The sequence below is a fragment of the Dryas octopetala genome, chromosome 6 (assembly GCF_963921425.1).
Source record: "Dryas octopetala chromosome 6, drDryOcto1.1, whole genome shotgun sequence".
Classification (NCBI taxonomy): domain Eukaryota; kingdom Viridiplantae; phylum Streptophyta; class Magnoliopsida; order Rosales; family Rosaceae; genus Dryas; species Dryas octopetala.
Window position 1 is genome coordinate 18,563,074 of NC_141371.1, and position 25,356 is coordinate 18,588,429.

Genomic DNA, 25,356 nt, shown 5'->3' on the forward strand with positions numbered 1-25,356 from the left:
CCATTTTTAGCTCAAAATAGCCTCATTCAGCTTCTTTCTCCATCATTGCTTCATTTAACCTACAAAACACTAAAACAAACCAACAAGACCTAAAATATCGAGTTCTTGCACTCTAGGTTAGGGAATTAGCATCATAAAATGATGCAATTTGGACACTCAACACACCCTCAAACTTAGACTTTGCTAGACCTCGAGCAAACAAAATAAAGAAAAGACTCAAAACTGACTCAACTAAACGCAATAAACTTTCCCAACAAATGATTTCATGAGTTTAGCCACCAATAATCATAGCAAAGTAAGGCACATAGGTTTATGTAATCTTCTAATTCTAACAATGTTTCAACAACATCCCTCACTCCTCTATTGTTCATATAGACCATCCTTAACATAAACCCAAGTGTTAGATAAACAAGACTAAATCAACATAAACAACATAGATTCAACCCCAATTCTCACTAAGGCATACTCTCAACAATAAAGCACTCATAAATTGGGTTGAATTGTGCACTCAAAATTATATGTGAGAGAATTTATGTAAACAGAAACAAATGGCTCACATATTGGCATGAAAGAAAGGCACATTTAGAAGGAAGCAATGATCTCATGAAAGGAATATCAACATACTTGAAATAGAATCAATCACCATAGGCTTCTTTTTCATCTAGACTCCACATTAGGAACTACATTTCCCTTAAAATCAAATAGGGCTTTACTAAGGTTGTACGTAGGCTTGTGGTAAGGATAAGATATTGAAATGAAAGAATAATACAAAGGCTACAAACTATGGTTTTGCAACACAGAATAACACTTTACAAGCATACCTTGCATACTTGCACTTCATAGCTTGAGCTTTGGACATTTGAGTACCTTTCATCATCATTTTTCTTTTCTTTTGAAACCGTCCCTTCTTTCTCTTTTCTTTCCTTTTTTTTTTTTTCGAAACTCTTCTTTTTCAATTTCTCTTGGGTACGGCATACACTCTTTTCAGCACATTTCTTTTTCTTTTGCTTTCAAGCTATATTTCACATTTATTTTCAACCTCAAAGCCATAAAATTAATACAAAACCATAGATAAAAGGTAAACAGGGTAGGGGTGTAACTCCCCCAAACTTAGGGTTAGGTATATAATGTGGTTTACAAAGAAAAGGCTATAAGGCTCAAAGGGGTTACTAGGGATAAAATACAAAGGGTTGGCTTTTGGCTCTAGGTAACACAAACAAGGCCTAAAATCATCTCCTAAGATCCATGTAGTTATAGACATGTTTTGCATAGAGTAAGAGAGAAGTTCTAGTTCAATGATTCAAATCAGGTGCATTTCAAGCATTTGAACAAAAGAATGATAATAAGATCAAACAACGACTTAAATGACAAGAAAGGATTGGAGTAAGTATAAACACACTCAAGAATTGAAGTACAAGGCTCAATAGCTCACTTAGGTCATATAAGTCTCCTCTATCATATATATGTATCTCTAGTCATGCAAATCACAACTTAAGCTTATGAAAACAAGGCTTAATTACAAAGAATCATGAACTAGGTTATGAAACAACATTAGAAAAACAAGAACACATAACCTATATAATGAATGCTAAACATGCTTTTCAATGGCTATAAACAATTCATCAACTTGTTGGGGACTCTAAAACTAAAAGACTCAAAAACTTTGTTTTAAAAACAATGTTGCAATAAAGTTCTAAGGATCAATGACCTCACCAAGATGTAATGACACTTAGATGATTGCATTTTGATATGGATTTGTCACCCTAATTGAAAACAAAACTAAAAATTTTTTTTTTTTATTTTTATTTTTATTTTTTTTAAAAAAAGAAACCCTAGAAATCTAAAAACAAAAATGAATGAAATTGCCTTTCCCCCCAAACTTAAATGAAACATTGTCCCCAATGTTTTAAATAATAAAATCATGCAATGAACATAAAAGCATGAGAGAAATCAGAACAAACGAGTAAAACATGGAAAGAGTAGGGTTAGGACTTCCCTTTGGCGCGATTAGGTCGACAAGCACAGACACCTCCCCCAAACTTCTTTTCCTCCATCACTTGGGTTGCCTCCCAAGAAGCGCTAAGTTTGACGTCTTCAGCCAGACGTAATGACCGTTCTCTAATAGTAAACTTCCTCCAGGTGGGAGTTGAAGTTCGAATCTATATAAGGCTTGAGACGATGGCCATTCACCTTGAACACCATTCCATTCTTTAAGTTTCTTATGTCCACCGCACCGTATGGGTAAACATGGATAACTTCATAGGGTCCATTCCATCTTGACTTAAGCTTGCCTGGAAAAAGACGTAATCTCTTGTTGTAAAGTAGTACTTTATCACCAACTATAAATTCCTTTGGCACGAGCTTCTTGTCATGGTATCTTTTTGTTCTCTCCTTGTACAGCTTAGCATTCTCATAAGCAAAATGTCGAATCTCCTCCAACTCACTAAGTTGCAACATCCTCCTCTCACCAGCGGGTTTCAGATCAAAATTGAATTTCTTAATTGCCCAATAGGCCTTGTGCTCAAGCTCAACTGGTAAATGACATGCTTTTCCATAGACCAACCGGAAAGGTGACATACCAATGGGTGTCTTGTAGGCTGTGCGATATGCCCATAAAGTATCATTCAACTTGGTTGACTAATCCTTTCGATTCATGTTAACTGTCCTCTCGAGAATGTGCTTGATCTCACGATTGGAAATCTCAACTTGGCCACTTGTTTGGGGATGATATGGAGTAACAACCTTGTGGTTCACCCTATACTTCGTCATCAATGCTGTGAACAACTTATTACAAAAATGCGAACCTCCATCGCTAATGATTACCCTTGGTGTCCCAAACCTTGCTAAAATGTTATTCTTGATAAAACTAATAACAATCCGAGCATCATTAGTTCTTGTTGCTATCGCTTCCACCCATTTAGACACATAATCAACTCCAACCAAGATGTATTCAAAACCAAACGAAGAAGGGAATGGTCCCATGAAATCAATGCCCCAAACATCAAAAATTTCAACTTCAAGCATCACATTCAAAGGCATTTGATTTCGCGCAGAAATGTTTCCCATTCTTTGACATCTATCATATGCTTTATAGAATTTATGGCAATCATGAAATATGGAAGGCCAGAAGAAACCTGATTGGAGAACCTTGTAAGCTGTCTTTGTTCCTCCACCATGTCCTCCACATTCTCCACCATGGTACATTTCAATGATCCCCCTTTGCTCACTCTCAGGCACACACCGACGTATCAATTGGTCAGCTCCAAATTTGAACAAGTACGGATCATCCCACACATATTGTCTTGTATCATGTAGAAATTTCTTCCTTTGTGGACTTGTCAAACCTTCAGGCATTACTCTGCTCACCAAATAATTCGCTATGTCAGCATACCATGGAAGTGCGTCAGCAACAACAAATAACTGCTCGTCTGGAAATGACTCTCTCAAGGGCAACACGTCCTCCTCAGCTTGATCTTCATTAACTAAACGGCTCAGATGGTCAGCTACTACATTTTCACATCCCTTCTTATCCTTGATCTCAATATCGAATTCTTGGAGAATAGAGTCCATCGAATCAATCTTGGCTTAGCATCTTTCTTATTTAACAAGTACTTGAGAACTGCATGATCAGTGTAAATGGTGATTTTCGAGCCAATCAAGTAGCTTCGGAATTTTTCTAATGCAAAGATCACTGCGAGCATCTCCTTTTCAGTGGTAGAGTAATTCAACTGAGCATCATTGAGCGTCCTACTCGCATAGTAGATCACATGCGGTAACTTGTTCACTCTTTGACCTAGGACAGCTCCAATGGCATAATCACTTGCATCACACATCAGCTCAAACGACAAACTCCGATCAGGTGGCATGATAATAGGCGCAGATGTGAGCAATTTCTTCAGCTTATTGAATGCATCCACACAATCCTTGTCGAACTCAAAACTCACGTCTTTCTGCAATAGACTGCAGAGAGGCCTTGAAATCTTTGAAAAATCTTTAATGAACCTCCTATAAAATCCAGCATGTCCAAGAAAACTTCTCACTTCCTTAACACTTGTAGGGTGCGGCAACCTTTGTATCACATCAATCTTGGCCTTGTCAACTTGTATTCCATCCTTCGAGATCACATGACTAAGAACTATTCCTTGTTGCACCATAAAATGGCATTTTTCCCAATTCAACACTGGATTTGCCTCTTGACATCTTTTCAATACTTTTTCTAAATTTTCAAGACATGAATCAAAAGAAGAGCCAAAAACGGAAAAATCATCCATGAATACCTCAATGATACGCTCCACCATGTCAAAGAAGATAGACATCATGCATCTTTGGAATGTAGCTGGGGCATTGCACAATCCAAAGGGCATTCTTCGATAAGCAAACGTACCAAAAGGGCATGTGAAAGTCGTCTTCTCTTGATCTTCAGGTGCAATTAGGATTTGATTGTAGCCACTATACCCATCCAAGAAACAGTAATGACTATGACCAACCAACCTTTCTAACATTTGATCAATGAACGGCAAGGGAAAATGGTCCTTCCTTGTGGCAGTGTTCAGCTTCCTATAATCAATACACACACGCCAACCAGTTTGTGTTCTTTGTGGCACCAACTCGTTCTCCTCATTTTTTACCACAGTAATCCCACTCTTTTTCGGCAGAACTTGAACAGGACTAACCCACTTTGAATCACTAATCGGATAAATGATTCCAACATCTAACAACTTGATTACCTCATTACAAACAACTTCCTTTAGAGTTGGATTCAATCGTCTCTGAGCATCACGGGTTGGTTTAGATTCCTCCTCGAGAAGTATCCTATGCATGCAAACTGTCGGTGAAATGCCTTTGATATCAGCTATGGTCCATCCCAATGCCAACCTATGCTCTTGCAATACCTTTAAAAGTCTTTCTTCCTCACTTTTACTCAAGTTTGATGCAATTATCACAGGCAAAGTCTCCTCTTTCCCCAAGTATGCATATTTCAAGTGCTCAGGTAACGGCTTTAATTCTAACTTGGGTGCTTGCACAATTGAAGGTAATGGCTTATCCTTAGTAGAAATCAAAGTTTCAAATTGGTTAGACCACCTAACTATATGAGGCCGGTTCTCATCAAATAAAGCTTGCACTTCTTCAGTCACTCCAATTGGGGGGCTTGGTTCGGCTAACACTAGAGTGGCCTCCAGCGGATCTTCAACAAAACTCATTTTAATCATTTCTTTCACCATCGGGTCTATGGAGTCTATTCTCAAACAATCTACTTTCTCTTTTGGATACCTCATAGCTCCAAATGCATCAAATTCCACCGTTTCACCAAGAACTGTCATTAACAACTTCCCATTATTCACATCTATCTTGGTGTTGGCTGTGGCCATAAATGGTCTTCCAAGGATAATTGGTAACTCATTACCCATTCGTGGCGTATCTTCCATCTCTAGGATTATGAAATCTGCAGGCATAATCAAATCAGCAACTTTAACCAATACATCTTCAACTATACCTTTAGGAACATTCACAGAACAATCAGCCAATTGGAGTGTAACACTTGTCGGTTTAAGCTCTCCTAGGCCAATCTCCTCAAAAACTGAATAGGGCATCAAGTTGATACTTGCTCCAAGGTCCAACAATGCCTTCTCAAACTTGTGATTCCCAACAACACATGGAATTGTGAAACTGCCAGGATCTTTCAGCTTAGGTGGCAACTTCCTTAACAATACAGCACTCACCTCTTCACTTAGAGCAACCTGCTCATGTTCCTTGAACTTCCTCTTGTGAGTGCACAATTCCTTCAAAAACTTAGCATACTTAGGAATCTGTTGGATGGCATCAAGCAAAGGAATATTGATCTCCACTTTCTTAAACATGTCCAGGATTTCCTTAGCTTGATTATCCTTAAATTGCTTCCTATGGCGTTGGGGAAATGGTAACGGAGCCCTTGGAATAACTGGGGCAGTCACAGCTTGCTTACTTCCTGAAGTGACTGTGGGCTCTTCTTGTACTTCCTCACTTGCTTCCTAATTTCCCACAACCTTCTCTTGATCCTTTTGAGCTTGCTTAGGATCAAGATCACAATCTCATCATCTTGCTTGTCACTCTTTGGATTCAGATTAGTACCTACTTTGTTATCCACAACTCTCCCACTTCTCAAAGTAGTTATTGCTTTAGCCTTATCAAGGATTGGTGCACCCTTTACCACTTTATCCAAGGTTAAGGTCACTTGTTCCAATTGGGCTTCCAAACTTGAAATAGCTCTAGCTGTAGCATTCAACTGCTCTTCCGTTTTGTTCATGAAAGACTTTGTATCATTAGACATTGAAGTTGTACTCTGAGCTAGTGTAGCAATCATCTATTCCAAGTATGTATTTCTTAGCTCGACAGGTGGTGGTGTACTCGGCCTAGAGTGAACTCTTTCAACTTCACTACACAACTCCTCTTGTAACGATTTTGAAACCTGATTAGCCATCATAACCTGCATCATCTGTTTAAGCTCAGCCACTTCTACTTCCATGGCCGATTTCTTCGTAGTTCTTTTCTTCCTATTCCACTGCTGAGAATTAAGTGCCAACGTGTCAAACAATGCCCATGCATCTTCAGAAGTCCTTTCCTTTAATGCTCCTCCACAAGTCATATCCACCATAGTGCGATCTTGCTCCATTAAACCCTCGTAGAAATAATCAATCTGCATCCATGGGGCAAAATTGTGATGTGGACACGAATTTAAAAGCTCTTGATACCTTTCCCAACTTTCATGAAAAACTTCATCTTCCTCTTATGTAAATCCTAATATCTGCTTCCTCACAATAGTAGTCTTACTAGCTGGATAGAATCTCTTAAGAAACTTAGATGCCAAATCTTCCCATGATTCTATAGAAGCAACTTGCAAGGAATACAACCAACTCTTTGCTTTTCCTTTGAGAGATAATGGAAATAATCTCAACTTCCTTTGCTCATCACTTAATCCTTTCAGCTTTCCAATCTCACAAATAGCATAAAACTCTTTGATGTGCATATAAGGATCTTCACCCTCACGTCCATAATAAATTGGCAAGAGTTTAATTGTCCCACTTTGAATTTCAAACTGTTCGGCCTCCACTTGAGGATAGACTATACATGTAGGTTGAGCAAGGAGTGTTGGAGATGAATAATCACTCAATGGTCTTTTCAGCTGCACCTCCTTCTCAACTTCCTTCTCTTGTTTCTCTTTTTCAAGTCCCACTTCAGAATCACTACCTTGCAATGAAACAAAAGTGGACACCACTCTCAATGGCTTTCGAATAAGCTTTGGTATGCCCTTTTGTTTGTTCAATATCTTTGATACTTCCTCACGGGTAGGAGGAGTGATCTTCGAACGTGGATCCTCCATTGTACCTCAAAAACAAGAGAATTCAGCAATAACCAAAAATAAAATAAAAAACAGAAAATAAAACCTAACTAAAATGACTTAACTAAAAATAATTAAACTAGTAATCAACACTGATAACAATTCCCCGGCAACGACGCCAAAAACTTGTTGTTGTTTTCCTAGAGCAATTTAATTAACCTTTTTCCAGCTCTTAGTTAACTCGCAAGTGCACGAATGGCGGGGTAGCAAAGCTTGCAAATACGAGGTCGATCCCTCAAGGAATTGTATTAATGTTGTGATTACTAACTCAATTAAATTCAATTAAATCAAACACCAACTCACACACACGATAAAGGGGTTTCAGATTGGTTTTGAGAACAATGATCAATAATCATGAAAAGTAAACAAATTAAAATATTAAACTAAGAACAATGGATGTAACAACTAGGGGTCGAAATCCACCACTAACATATTACTTACACAATCATGGACATATAAGAGCATTTAATTGACAAGATATATTGATAAAGTGGCCAGCCGGGAGGCCTTGTGTAACGACCCGACCCAAATTTTCACTAGAAATTTAAATTTTTATTCAATTATGGTTTTAAGAAGTTTTTGAAAAGGATGTTGAATTATATTTTAAAAATTTGAGATTTTATTTGGAAATTCAAAAGGTTTTGGATTTATTTTAAATTTTGTTTTAAATCAGGATTGACCCAAAGTTGACTTTTTAAATTAGTAGACTTTTGATTTTGACTTTGGATCCGCTGGATAGATCTCAAGACCACGAGTTCGTAGACACGAAGCACGTACAAATCAGAGTTACGGTTTGAGAGATGATCATTTGAAGGGAGGGGCAATTTTGTAATTTTGCATGAGTGGGTTTTAAATACCCAAAATCCAGAAATTTCGAGACACTCTCTCTCCTCTCTCCCCGATGCTCTCTCTCTCTCTCTCTCTCTCTCTCTCTCTCTCTCTCTCTCTCTCTCGCCCGTTCAGTACCACCGATCTATCACCGGCGCGTGGGCGCGCGTCCGGCGGCGGATGGAGGCGGACGAAAGCTCCCCGAGCTCGCGGTCCCTTCCTCTCTCTTCCCTTGATCTCGAATCACCCAGAAACCCAGCCAAAATTCGAATCCAGGCCAAACCCGATCGAAGCCAAGCGACGACGATCCGCCGTCTCCGGCCAAAACGCGACGCCGGACCACTGGGGTCTTCTTCCCCTCGTCGCGGCGAGTCCAGGGGTGGTTCCCGATCGTTCATCGGACCACCGCAGCACGCAAAGCGAAGTCACAGGGCCAGTTGTCTTCTCCGACCAGTTTCTTGTTTTTCCGGCGGCGTTTCCGTCGAGTGAGGTACCCAAACTGATCCTCTCTCTCTCCTCTACATGAATTTGTACTTGTTTGACTCAATTATCAATAAAATAGAAAAACCCTGTTTGAAACTCACAGCCACCGCGAGTTCCTCCGCATGTGGTGGCCGGGTTGAGTTGTTGTTACTAAATTCTGTCCTAAATTATTTTATTTGTTGCTTGTAAATTGTTGCACTGAATTTGGGCTTGTTTTGGATTGAAATTTTCTGTCGAGGTGATGTTTTGCTGCTGCCACCGCCAGCTCCGCCACTGGTCGTGGCGGGTCGAGCGGTCTTCCTTGTCAATCAGCCTCCCCAGGACATCCAGAGGCCAATTCTAGGGTCTGTTTGCGTATCGGTGAGTGTTTGTGTGTTGTTAGAGGTCGGGCAGCCACCGTGCGTGGTGGTTACCGCCCATTTCGGTTGTTGAACGGCCAAGTTGTGAACCCTGTATATCGATTTGTTGGTTGTCTGGTCTTAACAGGTACACGGGCTCGGGATATCGCATTCCCGATGCCGTTATGCTGCCGGATTTGGTATCCGAGCAATGGTGCCGTAAAAGAGCATTAATTATGAATATTTATGTTTAGTTGTTTTCAATTGAGTATAAGTATTACTCATATAAATTGCTGCTACTGTGAGATGCATTGATGTGAATTTTTGGTGTGCATGGAATTTGGTTATGATGTCGGTGTTTGAGATTAAATTGAAATGATATAAGTTGTTGGTAATGCATAATGGATACTTGTGGTTAAATTGAGAAAACAATTTCTTTGAGATTATTTGGGTATTGGATTATGCTTTACAAGATTAATTGATAATGCTTTTGGGCTGTTAGTGCACTATATGGGTTGCTATGGATTGTCCATTTGATTGATAATATCCTGATGTTATTAACTTTATAAGGGAATACATATTGATTTGCTGCTGAGTTATTTAATTAGATCTTTGTGAATTGTCATGTTTGAATTGGCGATATTAATGATTTTGGATGATTGTGGTTGAGGTTAATAGTCAATGATCTGGAAATTGATTTTTGATATTAAAAGGCTTATGGTTTTAAGAGTTATACTATTTTGAGACGATTTATTAATTACATGATTTGAGGATGTGAAAAGCTTAAGAAATCGTTGACTTTATCTAATTACAAGAATGGTTTTAAAAGTGGCAAGAGCGATTTCCAAATCGCTATATAAGTACCCTCACTCACAGGTATAAAATACAGGTAGGTCTTTGGGACCCATCACGGCACACACATAGGCTTTGGGCCGTGTGCCGGGATGCCTCGCCCTTTGGGGGTAGTCTACGTGCATGTACGACACTTTGGCTTATTGTACGACGGCGATTCGACGGTACAAGGGCCACCGTATGTCCACTTGTATGACGGCGATTCGACGGTACAAGGGACACCCTAAGTCCACTCGCATGACGGCGTTGCGACAGTGCGGGTGGAAGGGCAATCTACGTGCACGTATGACACTGTGGCTTATTGTACGACGGCGATTCGACGGTACAAGGGCTACCGTATGTCCACTTGTATGACGGCGATTCGACGGTACAAGGGACACCCTAAGACCACTCGCATGACGGCGTTGCGACGGTGCGGGTGGAAGGTTATGAAGACGGTCCACTTGGTGCGACGGTCTTGTACGGTACCGAAGTGGAGCCTGTCAAATGGGTACTTATATGGCCAACGTTTTTACTAAAAACTTTATAAGATAAAAATATTTTTAGTTATTTTTATCAGTTCAAGACTCAAAAGAGGTTTTAGCTAGAAATCTTATAAGATACAGAATTTCTCTTACTTCTCATTATTTTCCATGTTCAAAAAGGAATTTCAAAGTTGAAGTTGTTATATATAGAAACTTTCTATTGGAATTATGTTGATGATGTAAGGTATTGGATAAATTGTGAAAGAGTTCATTACAAAGATGTTTTCAATTAATATTCTTTTTCAGTTCAAAATTGGATATTTTTCAGCCCGAGCAGTTTTATAAAATGGTTTTCAAATGAAAGGTTTAGAAGTTTATTTTGTCCACTCACTGAGAGTTTTTCTCACATTTTGTTTTTGATGTTTCCCCCAGGTAGTAGCGATCACCGAGGTCGGACCGTACCACGTCGAGGCATTCGAGTTCTCGTCTCCAATTATAGATATATTAGGATTTAAGGTTTCTCTTGAAATAAATAAAATGAGATATAATTGTATAGAGGGGTAGATATGCTCTGATTAGAGTTGTATTACTTGTGGTAGAGGTAGTTGCGCTTTAGAAGTGCTTTTTAACAGGTTTTGAAATTTCTGGGTTAGTCCATTTTCAGGGGAGGTTCTGCCGAATTTTCGGTAGGATTTTTCTTGATTTTGGATTCCCGCAGGACCTCTCCGGGTTTTCAGGGTGGAATCCGGGGGCGGTCCTGTCAACTTGGTATCAGAGCATTAGGTTTTGAGTTCCTGTAGACTCTACACCTTTTGTGCATCCCTCTGTTTGTAGAAAGGTTTTCCTCAGCTTGTATGGATATGCCTCCTCGACGTGGCCGACCTCCCAGAAGTTGTAGTAAGTTTTGGGGGGTATAGTTTATTTATTGACGTGACGTTAACGTGATTAGCGGTAGTCTTGATTCCTACACTCGAGGACTTTTGGATAATCAGTAAAGGGGAAATTGAGACGGTGGAAACTACTTGATGGTTGTTATCGTACTCTTCGACAAACACAATTGAAAAGCTTCAGTAAGACGTTATGAACTCAATTCAAGCAATCAAGTTTTAATCCTATAGATAGTGATCTGGTTGAAAGTTTATTGATTCGACACAGTGGGATAAAATATTGAGGAGGTAACACGATTAAACTCAAGGGAAGTTGATGAAATATAAATTCTTTTGTATCGTTACGGTTGAGGGGGTAAGAAAGTGTGTGTCTAGTTATTACAAGAGAATATAAATTCTCAAGGGAAATTTCATTTGGAATTAGAATGGATCTTAAGCTAAGTGTGAAGTAAGAGCAAGGGAGTTATTGAGAATTAGATGTGAATGAAAGGAAGGCTTCGCGACTTGTGATTAAGTAGTATGTTCAAAGGATTGAAGTAATGTGATATGTGATGGAGGATGCTAAGAGTGCTAACGGCATGACACTTGAAATAAAGGATAAGAGTTTAGTGTACTATGTTTATATATTGGAATAAGTATACCATAAGTATGATTAAAGGTTTTATGGATTGATTTTGTTTCGGAAGTTCATGAAAGGAAATTAAGGAAACTGAGTAAGGTGACACGACCGTAGGTGAGGAATGATAATAAAAATTAGGAGATAGTAAGCATCTGGAAAGTGACAGCCCTAAGGTAATGGATGCTAGTGGTATTGATAAAAGAAAAAGAGAGAAGAAGTACATTGTTTGTCAGTAGCATGTGAAGTGGTGAATTAAGTTAGGGGTGAACCCGAAAATTTTAGTAACTCACTAAAATTTCACGACTGGAGGTTAATGATTACTCGATAGACGAAATCACAACAATGATGCTCGAGGTTGTCATTGGATTTATCTCTAATAGTATTGGATATTGTTAGAGCTTACAAAGTCAATTAGAGTAGCGCAACGGAAGCATGGTGAGACTTAGACTGATCACCCTGACATGTTGTTAGCAAGGAGATTAGCGAGATCAATATGAATTGAGATAGTTTGGGCAAGATCTCGAGTTTTCTTCGGATATGAAAACAGAATTATGGACTACAGCTATGAGTCATGCAAGTTGAGGACTCGCGGGTCAACTCAAGTAATTTAGCAAACACTTCGATTGTATATTGTTGTGGTTAGACAACATAATACACGATCATGCACTGATAACGATCTTGACGTCTCATCTTGATTTTCTTTATGGACAAGAAGACGCTCTCTCGTTACCTATTCGTGACGTATACTTCTGCGGTACAATGATGAAATTTTTATGGATCACCTAATGAATTTCGGGCACGTCATCACCATAATTTTAAGACAGGAGCTTGTGGCTCACCTCTGGATATCGACATAGTGACAACTCACTTCGAATTTGTGGGGATCAAAAAGTTAGGTACTACATAAGGAGAGATTTTTATTCCTCTGCCAAGTTTCACGGATGGAATGTACTTGGAGGGACGAATTGAAGAACTTGATTAGAAGTTACGAGTTTGGGATTCTCATATCTTTCGTACTTGTACTAAATTTCGAGGACGAAATTTTTGTAAGGGGGGAAGGTTGTAACGACCCGACCCAAATTTTCACTAGAAATTTAAATTTTTATTCAATTATGGTTTTAAGAAGTTTTTGAAAAGGATGTTGAATTATATTTTAAAAATTTGAGATTTTATTTGGAAATTCAAAAGGTTTTGGATTTATTTTAAATTTTGTTTTAAATCAGGATTGACCCAAAGTTGACTTTTTAAATTAGTAGACTTTTGATTTTGACTTCGGATCCGCTGGATAGATCTCAAGACCACGAGTTCGTAGACACGAAGCACGTACAAATCAGAGTTACGGTTTGAGAGATATGATCATTTGAAGGGAGGGGCAATTTTGTAATTTTGCATGAGTGGGTTTTAAATACCCAAAATCCAGAAATTTCGAGACACTCTCTCTCCTCTCTCCCCGATGCTCTCTCTCTCTCTCTCTCTCTCTCTCTCTCTCTCTCTCGCCCGTTCAGTACCACCGATCTATCACCGGCGCGTGGGCGCGCGTCCGGCGGCGGATGGAGGCGGACGAAAGCTCCCCGAGCTCGCCGTCCCTTCCTCTCTCTTCCCTTGATCTCGAATCACCCAGAAACCCAGCCAAAATTCGAATCCAGGCCAAACCCGATCGAAGCCAAGCGACGACGATCCGCCGTCTCTGGCCAAAACGCGACGCCGGACCACTGGGGTCTTCTTCCCCTCGTCGCGGCGAGTCCAGGGGTGGTTCCCGATCGTTCATCGGACCACCGCAGCACGCAAAGCGAAGTCACAGGGCCAGTTGTCTTCTCCGACCAGTTTCTTGTTTTTCCGGCGGCGTTTCCGTCGAGTGAGGTACCCAAACTGATCCTCTCTCTCTCCTCTACATGAATTTGTACTTGTTTGACTCAATTATCAATAAAATAGAAAAACCCTGTTTGAAACTCACAGCCACCGCGAGTTCCTCCGCATGTGGTGGCCGGGTTGAGTTGTTGTTACTAAATTCTGTCCTAAATTATTTTATTTGTTGCTTGTAAATTGTTGCACTGAATTTGGGCTTGTTTTGGATTGAAATTTTCTGTCGAGGTGATGTTTTGCTGCTGCCACTGCCAGCTCCGCCACTGGTCGTGGCGGGTCGAGCGGTCTTCCTTGTCAATCAGCCTCCCCAGGACATCCAGAGGCCAATTCTAGGGTCTGTTTGCGTATCGGTGAGTGTTTGTGTGTTGTTAGAGGTCGGGCAGCCACCGTGCGTGGTGGTTACCGCCCATTTCGGTTGTTGAACGGCCAAGTTGTGAACCCTGTATATCGATTTGTTGGTTGTCTGGTCTTAACAGGTACACGGGCTCGGGATATCGCATTCCCGATGCCGTTATGCTGCCGGATTTGGTATCCGAGCAATGGTGCCGTAAAAGAGCATTAATTATGAATATTTATGTTTAGTTGTTTTCAATTGAGTATAAGTATTACTCATATAAATTGCTGCTACTGTGAGATGCATTGATGTGAATTTTTGGTGTGCATGGAATTTGGTTATTTGATTGAACTGATGCTGTTTTGGTTATGATGTCGGTGTTTGAGATTAAATTGAAATGATATAAGTTGTTGGTAATGCATAATGGATACTTGTGGTTAAATTGAGAAAACAATTTCTTTGAGATTATTTGGGTATTGGATTATGCTTTACAAGATTAATTGATAATGCTTTTGGGCTGTTAGTGCACTATATGGGTTGCTATGGATTGTCCATTTGATTGATAATATCCTGATGTTATTAACTTTATAAGGGAATACATATTGATTTGCTGCTGAGTTATTTAATTAGATCTTTGTGAATTGTCATGTTTGAATTGGCGATATTAATGATTTTGGATGATTGTGGTTGAGGTTAATAGTCAACGATCTGGAAATTGATTTTTGATATTAAAAGGCTTATGGTTTTAAGAGTTATACTATTTTGAGACGATTTATTAATTACATGATTTGAGGATGTGAAAAGCTTAAGAAATCGTTGACTTTATCTAATTACAAGAATGGTTTTAAAAGTGGCAAGAGCGATTTCCAAATCGCTATATAAGTACCCTCACTCACAGGTATAAAATACAGGTAGGTCTTTGGGACCCATCACGGCACACACATAGGCTTTGGGCCGTGTGCCGGGATGCCTCGCCCTTTGGGGGTAGTCTACGTGCATGTACGACACTTTGGCTTATTGTACGACGGCGATTCGACGGTATAAGGGCCACCGTATGTCCACTTGTATGACGGCGATTCGACGGTACAAGGGACACCCTAAGTCCACTCGCATGACGGCGTTGCGACGGTGCGGGTGGAAGGGCAATCTACGTGCACGTATGACACTGTGGCTTATTGTACGACGGCGATTCGACGGTACAAGGGCCACCGTATGTCCACTTGTATGACGGCGATTCGACGGTACAAGGGACACCCTAAGACCACTCGCATGACGGCGTTGCGACGGTGCGGGTGGAAGGTTATGAAGACGGTCCACTTGGTGCGACGGTCTTGTACGGTACCGAAGTGGAGCCTGTCAAATGGGTACTTATATGGCCAACGTTTTTACTAAAAACTTTATAAGATAAAAATATTTTTAGTTATTTTTATCAGTTCAAGACTCAAAAGAGGTTTTAGCTAGAAATCTTATAAGATACAGAATTTCTATTACTTCTCATTATTTTCCATGTTCAAAAAGGAATTTCAAAGTTGAAGTTGTTATATATAGAAACTTTCTATTGGAATTATGTTGATGATGTAAGGTATTGGATAAATTGTGAAAGAGTTCATTACAAAGATGTTTTCAATTAATATTCTTTTTCAGTTCAAAATTAGATATTTTTCAGCCCGAGCAGTTTTATAAAATGGTTTTCAAATGAAAGGTTTAGAAGTTTATTTTGTCCACTCACTGAGAGTTTTTCTCACATTTTGTTTTTGATGTTTCCCCCAGGTAGTAGCGATCACCGAGGTCGGACCGTACCATGTCGAGACATTCGAGTTCTCGTCTCCAGTTATAGATATATTAGGATTTAAGGTTTCTCTTGAAATAAATAAAATGAGATATAATTGTATAGAGGGGTAGATATGCTCTGATTAGAGTTGTATTACTTGTGGTAGAGGTAGTTGCGCTTTAGAAGTGCTTTTTAACAGGTTTTGAAATTTCTGGGTTAGTCCATTTTCAGGGGAGGTTCTGCCGAATTTTCGGTAGGATTTTCCTTGATTTTGGATTCCCGCAGGACCTCTCCGGGTTTTCAGGGTGGAATCCGGGGGCGGTCCTGTCACCTTGATTATCGGACACTCACCTAACTATTGTCCTCCTAATGCATAAATTAGTAGATTGATTATCTCTTACTAACATTAATTAGCTAGTTGGGCGTTGAAGATCTTAGTGACACACACATGCTGAAACCTAAAGTTAACATTAAGAACACTCTGCTGAAGCCCAAGGCATCAATTCTTGGTAGTGCTGATCAAATCCTTTATTTGTATCCCACCAACGATGAATTGACAAATGCATACTAAAGATAAGCACTTCTACATGTGCAATATTAGTTCCGTAATTGGGAAGGAATTGCATGAACTTTTGATTGATTTTGAACTTTTAAGGACTGGAAATTGACATTCGATCTGATCAAGCTTTCTCTTAGATGTTTGTTTCTGATCTTCTATGGTGCATACCGTGCATGCATAAATGAAATGTAATGACTTAATTCTCTGATTTCTAAACTTTTTGTGATGCTCAAAGGTATACTTTTGTGATGCTCTCAGGGATGTTGATCCTTTAATGAGTGGGTCTTTATTAGACCCAACATTAATACGTTTCGCTTCTATGATCAATAAATACGGAGATACCTTAGATTGAGAATATATGGAAATAAAATTCCTACCGAACCCATCACGCTAAAAAAAACCATACATGAAAATGAAGTCTCTCTCCACGTGAAGACCAGTGTAGTGTCAGATGGGCCAAACTTGTTAATGCTGGGACTTATGTTATTGGGCCTTTTGCCCACCTTAGTACCAAAAATAAAAAATTAAGCATCTCTTCTTTTTTTTTTGGCCAAGAAAACATCTCTTCATATATATGAAATGTGTCTATGCAATTAGTTAAATTTCTATTAATACGTCTCGATATAATAAGAGCACTATTCCACAAAGTTATTTAGCAAACCACACGCGCGATTCCCCAAACAGCAATACATGCATGCACAATTAAGTTTAGAAGATATTAATGATATAAATACTCTTGAAATTAATTCTATAATTTCTAATGGACGGTTTCATGAAGGTACGTATTATATAGGCTGCATCTCCTCGGAACTCACTGCGTCAAATATCAATTGCAACCTCCAACTCTGATACTAATGGCAATCTCAAAAGCATTTTTAAAGATTCTGCTAAGTGGCTTCCTAAATTCTTGAAGGATGGGGTCAAATTTGCGCATAAGCTTTAAGAAATAAATATTGCAGTTAATATTAATGATAATCATATAATGCAAGTGATATTTGGGTTTCGTTCTTGACGTTTCAGCTTCATCCATATATATGGGCAATTAATTAATTATCTTGTCCTTAATTCATTTACTCTATCTGTTGAACACTTGAACGTACTCTGTTTCTATTCCCCCATATATATGGGTATTACTTGACACTCTGTACTGGATGGCCGACCCAGGACCCAACTCCCAAGATATAAGCAATTCATTACTTGGCCCTCCACCTTCTTTGCTTTTGAAATTAGCAACGTTTTGAGTGGTAGTTTTATGATTTTATTGTAATTTTCAAATTCCATTAAAGGTGATGTTCAAGTTGAATAATATTAAAATTAATTAAGAATTTCCAGTAAGCCTATAAATAGTCTTCAATTTTAAGGGACATGCCTAAGCTAGCTATCCTCTTCCTCAGTCTTCACTACGTCAATATGGCAACCTCCAACAACACTAGTGTGAGTTTCAAGCTCCTAATCGACACAAAGGGTCAAAAAGTCCTATTTGCCGAAGCAAGCAAAGAGGTTGTTAATTTCCTTTTCACCCTTCTTTCTTTGCCTGTTAGCACTGTCGTTAAGCTCCTCTCAAAGGACGGCATGGTTGGTTGCTTAGGCAAACTCTATGAGAGTGTTGAAGATCTCAATGACACGTACTTGCAACCCAACCTTAACAAGGACTTCCTGCTGAAACACAAGTCAGCCGTTGCTGGTGCTAACATCCTTCATTTGCTGACCAATGAAAGCTCATCAAGTGCTAAAGTTTTCTATTGTTGTCATAATTATCGTCACAACTCCTGTGTGTCCGATGGGTCTAATGCTGTTTGTCCATTTTGCGAAGACACCATGTCCGACCGAAAGACTTATGTTGCTCCACCTGCACCCACTGGAGGAACGTCCAGCGAGGGAGGGTATGTCAAGGGAGTTGTTACATACATGATCATGGACAACTTGGAAGTGAAGCCCATGTCTACCATTTCGAGCATTGCTATGCTCAACAAGTTCAGTGTTAAGGATGTTGGAGCACTCGAAGAGAAGGTGGTTGCTCTTGGCATGCAAGAGGTCAGAAATCAAATATTACATTTCTCTCAAATTGGTGAACTGTAAATGTTAATGTTCACTCAGACATCGATCTGAGGATACATATACACTGTTCTATATATTATCCTAAATGATCATTTATTGTTTTTTCTTTCAGGGTTTAAGTTTGTTGAAGGAATCTTTGCAATCTAGTTCGGTTCTCACCAATGTTTTCCTTGGGAAGAAAGCTGCATGATGAAGATTTAGGATTTTGTGTCTAATTCAGTGGAAATGTTATTTTGGAGCACATGCGTGGAATATATTTGTTTTGGAATTGGTGTTATTTTGTTTTACATTTATGTTAATTAGTTTTGGAGGATATATCATATATCCTCTCTGCTTTGCTTAAATGACTAGTGATGAGATACTTTTGGCTTTGGGTTTTAAACTTCTAAACTTTTTTGTTGCTCTTTCACGCTCTCTCATATCGAATAATGTGACAAACAGCCCCGTCCAAATTAAAACTCACCTTGCTCGTCAATGGCAGCCTCTTAAGTTTTTTTATTTTTATTTTTACCATACCCCTCTAAAGATTATTAACTTAAGAAAGATATCCGGAATAAATGTCATTAATAGATTTGGATTTCAATGGTCAAATATGAAAAGATTATGTTCTTTAATTGTAACAAATAAAGAAATGGGTGCCCTTTAAGTAAAGGTACGTGCGTGGTTCATCTTTGCATACAAAGAGGTCTTGATTCAAACAAACGTTGGCTACAAAACAAGAGGTCGGCCCGGAGGGGAGAGTCCAGAACAACACAACCCAAACTCTGATTAACCCCAAGAGTTTTATTTATTTATTTTATTTTTTTGGTTAACTGCTCAATAGGGAAAAGGAGCTACACAGCTATTTTTTATTTTATTTTATTTTAGCATTATACTTTTTCTTTTTCTTTTGTTGTAGTGTTATACTTTTCAAAAAAATTTAGTTAAAAATTGAAAAAAGAAATGAATATTAAACGAAACAAACAAAAACAATGTAATGCCGGAAGCTCGATCAGTCTAAAGCCCGGCCTAATTGATGGTCCGAAACTTGGGCCAGTAACCGCGATTCCAAGAATCATATGGGCTAGCATGATGTTTATATATGAGTTTTTTTTTTTTTTTTCTAATTAATACATATTTATAAAAAAAATTCCTTAAAAAAGAATTTATTTTGAAATTGGATATCGGACACATGATATTCTCTAATTAAATATTGCATAATCTGTTTCTTTATTTGAATTAGAGAATGAGAGAATTCGAATTTGAGATCATAATCCTTAATTGATCGGATATATATCATACATAATTCTTGGCCAAAAAAAAAAAAATATATCATACATAATTATTGCGAAATCTCCGATATTATATGTCTTGCTCGATTCAAGTATATCTGCTCATATCAAGTTAGTTGGGGCAAAGAAAACTCACCTCTCGTCAATCGCAACCTCTAACTCTGGTAGTACTGTCAGTTTGAAGCTTCTGATTGATACAAAGGGTAAAAGAGTCTTGTTTGCAGAAGCAGGTAAAGACTTTGTAGACTTTCTATTCACATTTCTATCTCTGCCTGTTGGCACTATCATTAGGTTGCTCTCCAAGGATGGCATGGTTGGTAGCTTAGGCAAACTCTACGAGAGCATTGAAAATCTTAATGACACATACTAAAGGTACATAGTCTTTCTTTATTTGTTACAATTAAAGAACATAATCTTTTCATATTTGACCATTGAAATCCAAATCTATTAATGACATTTATTCCGGATATCTTTCTTAAGTTAATAATCTTTAGAGGGGTATGGTAAAAATAAAAATAAAAAAACTTAAGAGGCTGCCATTGACTATGTACCAAATAAACAAATCTTATGTTCTTTGTACCAACGTTGAATCAAATTCAAATACTAGAAAGACTATGTACGTTTGTACGGACTATAGGAGTTCCTACAGTTCGCACAACCAATTATATGTGACTGAGGACCCTAAAGCCACATGCCCGTCATGCCGTAGCACCATGTCCCTCGCGACATCTTATCATGAAGGGCTCACTACCAAGGCGACGTCGGAAACTTCCGGCAGTAGCAGCGGGAGAGGGTATGTGAAAGAAGTTGTTTCGTACATGATAATGGATGATCTGGAAGTGAAACCTATGTCTACCATTTCTTGTATAGCTCTCCTCAACAGGTTCAAGGTTGATCTTAGTGCTCTTGAAGAGAAGGTGGTTTCTCTAAGTTTGGATGAGGTACTTCATTTTCGCTCAAACGTTAGTTGGGTTTTCGAAACAGTTAGTAATATTATGTATATATATGGTTTGAGCCTTGATAAATCAATTACTTGTCATTTCCTTTCAATTTTCTTCAAGAAATCCGAAATGTCAATGTCTTTTAGATCGATTCAATTTTTAAAAAAATTGCTGAAATTTATAATGCCAATTTTCTACTCTACACACTTGATCAACAAAGCTAATTTGACACAATAATATTGCTTCTGCCATTTTGCAAATTGAGATTAATGATCATTTTTGTTTGGCTTCTTGTAGGGTGTGAAATTGCTCAAGTCATCATTGGAGTCAAAATCAGTTCTCACAAATGCTTTCCTGATGAAAAAAGAAGCATGAAAATCTCAACATAATTTGCACGTTCAAGTAGAATAGACATTTAAAAGTTTCTGTTAGATGCTTTTGGGCAATTGGAAAGAAAAAAAAGAGTTTAGGGTTTCGTTTGAGGTTTGGTTTGACTCTTTTGGGGTTTCGCTTAGTTGTTTTTAAACTCTAAACCCCAATACATTTTTATATAAAAAATAATTAAAAATACCCTAAAAGGCTTAAATTTTAATATCTTATATCATATCATAAATAATATAGAATATATAAGGTTTAGTGCATAGATAATATAAAATATACTAATTTCATTTATTTATTATACTAATTTCATTTAACAATATTTGCTTCCAGCGCGCATTATATTCATCTTATATCACATGAAATCTATTATATAATTTGGTTTCTTCATTATTTTTTATCATTGTAGTAGATAATATGTTAAATAAACATATGGTCTAAGTTTCATTCAAAATTTCCGTATTTTGATAGCAATTTTCATCGTTTTTGTCTAATTTTGTTGAAATCGAAATTTTTATCGAAATTTTTGCAAAAATTTTCTCGAAACCGAAATTTTACTCCTTGGGTGTATACTCTCAAAATTAGCGCCCATAACCAAATAAAGGTTTATTTGAAAGGAATAACCAAATAAAGGTTTAGTTGCAATAGTAATGCTTTATAGTCATACCCAAAATTAAGCCACAGCTTCTTACTCGTTATCATCAAATTAATAGCAATAATATGTCAACGTTTAACTCCAATTTTCGTCTGAAGCTCCTAATAGATACAAAGAGCAACAGAGTCCTCTTTGCTGAAGCAAGCAAGGACTTTGTGGACTTCCTCTTCACCCTTCTGGCTTTCCCGATTGGCTCTATCATTAGGCTCCTCAAGAAAAATGGTCATGGCATGGTGGGCAGCTTGGGCAAACTTTACAAGAGCGTTGAAAATCTAAGCGACACATACATGCAGGAGGTACCGGGTACGCTTGAAAATCAAAGGTATCGTTCAATTCATCACCTGCTTGGCGCGTTAAATAGATCGGGTTAAATACAAAAATGGTCCACAAATTTTATATTGAATCTCAATTTGGTCCATTAACTATAAAAAGTGTCAATTTGGTCCACAAACTTTCTAAATTGTATCAAACCAGTACAAATGTTAATTTCTATATGAAAATTAACAGAATTAGTCACATGAAAATGTGATGAATGAACTAAAATGACTTTGAAAATGTGGTCACTTGATGTGCACATGACCAGTTTTCAATAATTTTTTTGATAGAAGTTAAAGTTTGTACTGTTTTGGTACAACTTGAAAAGTTTGTGAACCAAATTGACACTTTTTATAGTTAATAGACCAAATTGAGATTCACTGTAAAGTTCATGAACCATTTTTGTATTTAACCCAAATGGATTTTGCTTGTTTTGTTTTTGAAGTGAAATTTTCAATTATGGTTTAGTTTGAGATTGCTGTGAGAAAAAACTGCTGTGAAGTAAAGTCAGCTGTGAAGTAAAGCAGTTGAGTGTTTTGTAAATTATATTTTAAAAAGTGCTGTGAATACAAAAAGTAGTATGAAAGTGTTTGGTAAATTGTAATGTAAAACTGCTGTGGCTATTTATAATTACTAAAATGGACATGATGTTGAAAGTGCCTTTTATTTATTTGTTTGGTAAAAATAAAATGTTTTTTTTCACATGTTTTTGAAATTTTTGGCTACAAATTTGTATTAGCATTAATTTTTCAAAAAACAACATTATTAAATAAGTATGCCTATTATTTTTTTGAATATATTATAATTTTAATCGTACAAATAAATATCATAATTAATGTTCATAATATTAAATATAATTAATAATTGACATATTTTTTAATTTAAAATAAACAAATAAAAATATAGATGTTTAAATAGTTATATTATATTGATCGAATAAAATGGATAAGATGTGAATTTTAAAAATCAATGAAGATATTATGGATAAAATAAAATTTTCATTATTACTGTGATTCACTGCAGCTTTCAAAAGTACATACAAATCTGCTTTCTATTTTTGTTGTGGGGAGTTGAGAATTGTGGGGCAAAGCACTTTTTCATGTTTTTACTAATTAAACACCAAAACTGTTGTAGGTGATTAAAGCCCCGTTTGGGATTGTTGTGGAGGACCCAAAAGCTGCTGTGGATGACAATTCTCAATCACCCACAGCAGTTTTAGTATTTGGTAAAAAAATGAATCTAATTTCTCTTCATCCTTAGATAAAAGTGTCTTATTTTTGTTTAACTTTTTTACACTTTATTTATTTACTTTGAATCTAATTTTATTTCACCACTTAAATAAAAAATTATGTTAATTTATTATTTAAATTAAAATTTTTTTATAATGTATTACTTATTGTCCATTTTTTTAAAATTTTTATTAAAAATAAAAATATTTTAATCTTTTTTTTATCGTGTCAAACCAAATAAAGTGTAAAAAAAATTATGTTTTTCTAACAATAAAAATTTGAAAAAGATAATCACTTATAAAAAAATAAAAATTTAGACAAATGAGTCATAGGTAGTATATTACAACAAATTTTTAATTTAAGTAATAAATTAACATAATTTTTTTTAATCAGTAAAATGAGATTGAACTCAAAATTTAAATAAATAAAATATAAAAAAACCTTTCTGTTTTCAATAGTTGTGCTGCTACTCAGAACTTGGTGAATGACAAATTCTAGTAGTAGTGTAAGTTTAGTTAAATAAAAAATTAGAAAAAATAGTTTTTTTTAGTTAAATAGAAGTGTCTTATTTCTGTATACAAAATATAAAATAGTAGCGATTAACTTATCCTGAATATTAGATTCTGTGTATATACTCTAGCTATAATCTATAGAATGGTTAATGAATATATGTTACATACTTACATGCAATATTTATTTGAATTTTCTGACCAAATTTTATTTTTGGTAATTCTCAAGACTCAAGAGTAATAAAGTATGTTTGATTTGAACTAAGACTTGCTAAATCTCATTAGCTATTGAACGCATCCTTACCTAAAAAGGTGTACACACTAACACATCTTGTCACTGGAACCTATTAATAGGGTAATGGGTATGGCTTCGGATTGGGTGCAATCTCCTCCAAAACTTCAGTCAGAAGTACTCAGTACCCTTGTCATCCTACCACGTGATAAAGACTGATCACAAGCCACAGCACGTCTAATCAAATTTAAACAAATTAGACACGATCCCCTAAACCGAAATTATAGCCTGGTGTTTGTGGCCCTGCACTCGCTCGAAGGATCCTAACCAATATTGTAGACCTATTAATCAACTCCAATTAGTAATTAAAAAAAAAAAAAAAGGTCGATCTTCAATATCCTTAAAGTAACTAGTACAGTCCATGGTCAAAAAAAAAAAAAAAAAAGTAATTAACTAGTACAGTCATATATTGTTCTGGTGCAGCCATCTTCGATCCAACACTGCGTCAATGGCAAGCTCTGCTGTTTGATACAAAGCGTCAAAAAGTACGTTGCCGAAGCCGGCAAAGGACTTTGTGGACTTTCTCTTCACTCTTGGGCAAGGAATAAAATTTCGGGTTTCGAGGAAATTTCGATGAAAATTTCGATGGAAATTTCGACGGAAATTTCGAAAATTTTTAAATTTCGACAAAAATTCGACGAAAACGATGGAAATTATTATCAAAATACGGAAATTTTGAATGAAACTTCACAATATGTTTATTTAACATATTATCTACTACATTGATAAAAAACATTGAAAAAAATCAAATTATATGGTAGGTTTCATGTGATATGTGATGAATATAATGCGCGCTGGAGGCAAATACTATGAAATAAAATTAGTATAATGAATAAATAAAATTGATATATTATTTATACTCTATAATATATACACTAAATTCTATATACTTTATAATCTATACTCTATATTATTTAAGATATCGTATAGAATATTAGGGTTTAGGTCCTTTAGGATATTTTTAATTATTTTTTATATAAAAAGGTATTAGAGTTTATTGGTTTAGGGTTTAAAAACAATTAAACGAAACTCCAACACGGCCAAACGAAATCTCAAATCATTTTTTTTTTCAATTGCCCAAAAACCTCAAACTAGGATATGGTATATGATATTAGGGTTTAGGTTCTTTAGAGTATTTTAAATTATTTTTTATATTGAAATATATTAGAGTTTACAAATTTAGGGTTTAAAAACAACTACATAAAACTCCAAAAAAGCCAAATAAAAACCCAAACTATTTTATTTTCTTTACAATTGACCAAAGGCCCCAAACTCCAATCTACCCTAAACCTTTTTAATTTTTTTTTTCTCTTTTTTTCTTCTTCTTTTTCTTTT

At 36.8% G+C, this 25,356-nt stretch overlaps 2 protein-coding genes and 1 long non-coding RNA gene across 3 annotated transcripts in view; all 3 read left to right on the top strand.

Annotated features, from left to right (window-relative positions):
* LOC147283019 (uncharacterized) overlaps positions 1-10,820 on the top strand; it is a 65,278-nt gene extending 54,458 nt beyond the window's left edge. The window contains exon 3 of the long non-coding RNA XR_015122779.1: positions 10,773-10,820. This is a non-coding gene — a long non-coding RNA (uncharacterized LOC147283019). The remainder of the gene's footprint in view (positions 1-10,772) is intronic.
* Positions 10,821-17,783: 6,963 nt separating this feature from the next.
* On the top strand, positions 17,784-18,644 carry LOC147283022 (uncharacterized). Its single transcript, XM_086248992.1, has 2 exons — positions 17,784-18,407; positions 18,544-18,644. Exons 1-2 carry the CDS (start codon positions 17,784-17,786, stop codon positions 18,619-18,621), a joined length of 702 nt encoding a protein of 233 aa, XP_086105118.1. The 3' UTR covers positions 18,622-18,644.
* An 802-nt stretch (positions 18,645-19,446) lies between these two features.
* On the top strand, positions 19,447-21,018 carry LOC147283023 (uncharacterized). Its single transcript, XM_086248329.1, has 4 exons — positions 19,447-19,466; positions 19,796-20,068; positions 20,274-20,643; positions 20,941-21,018. Exons 1-4 carry the CDS (start codon positions 19,447-19,449, stop codon positions 21,016-21,018), a joined length of 741 nt encoding a protein of 246 aa, XP_086104455.1.
* The last annotated feature ends 4,338 nt before the right edge of the window (positions 21,019-25,356 follow it).

Coding starts and splice junctions, on each gene's coding strand:
- LOC147283022 (XM_086248992.1), top strand. CDS start 17,784: ATGGCAACCTCCAACAACACTAGTGTGAGTTTCAAGCTCCTAATCGAC. Junction 18,408..18,543: donor TTGCTCTTGGCATGCAAGAG/GTCAGAAATCAA, acceptor TTTTTCTTTCAG/GGTTTAAGTTTGTTGAAGGA.
- LOC147283023 (XM_086248329.1), top strand. CDS start 19,447: ATGGTCCGAAACTTGGGCCA. Junction 20,069..20,273: donor GAAAATCTTAATGACACATA/CTAAAGGTACAT, acceptor CAAATCTTATGT/TCTTTGTACCAACGTTGAAT. Junction 20,644..20,940: donor TTTCTCTAAGTTTGGATGAG/GTACTTCATTTT, acceptor GGCTTCTTGTAG/GGTGTGAAATTGCTCAAGTC.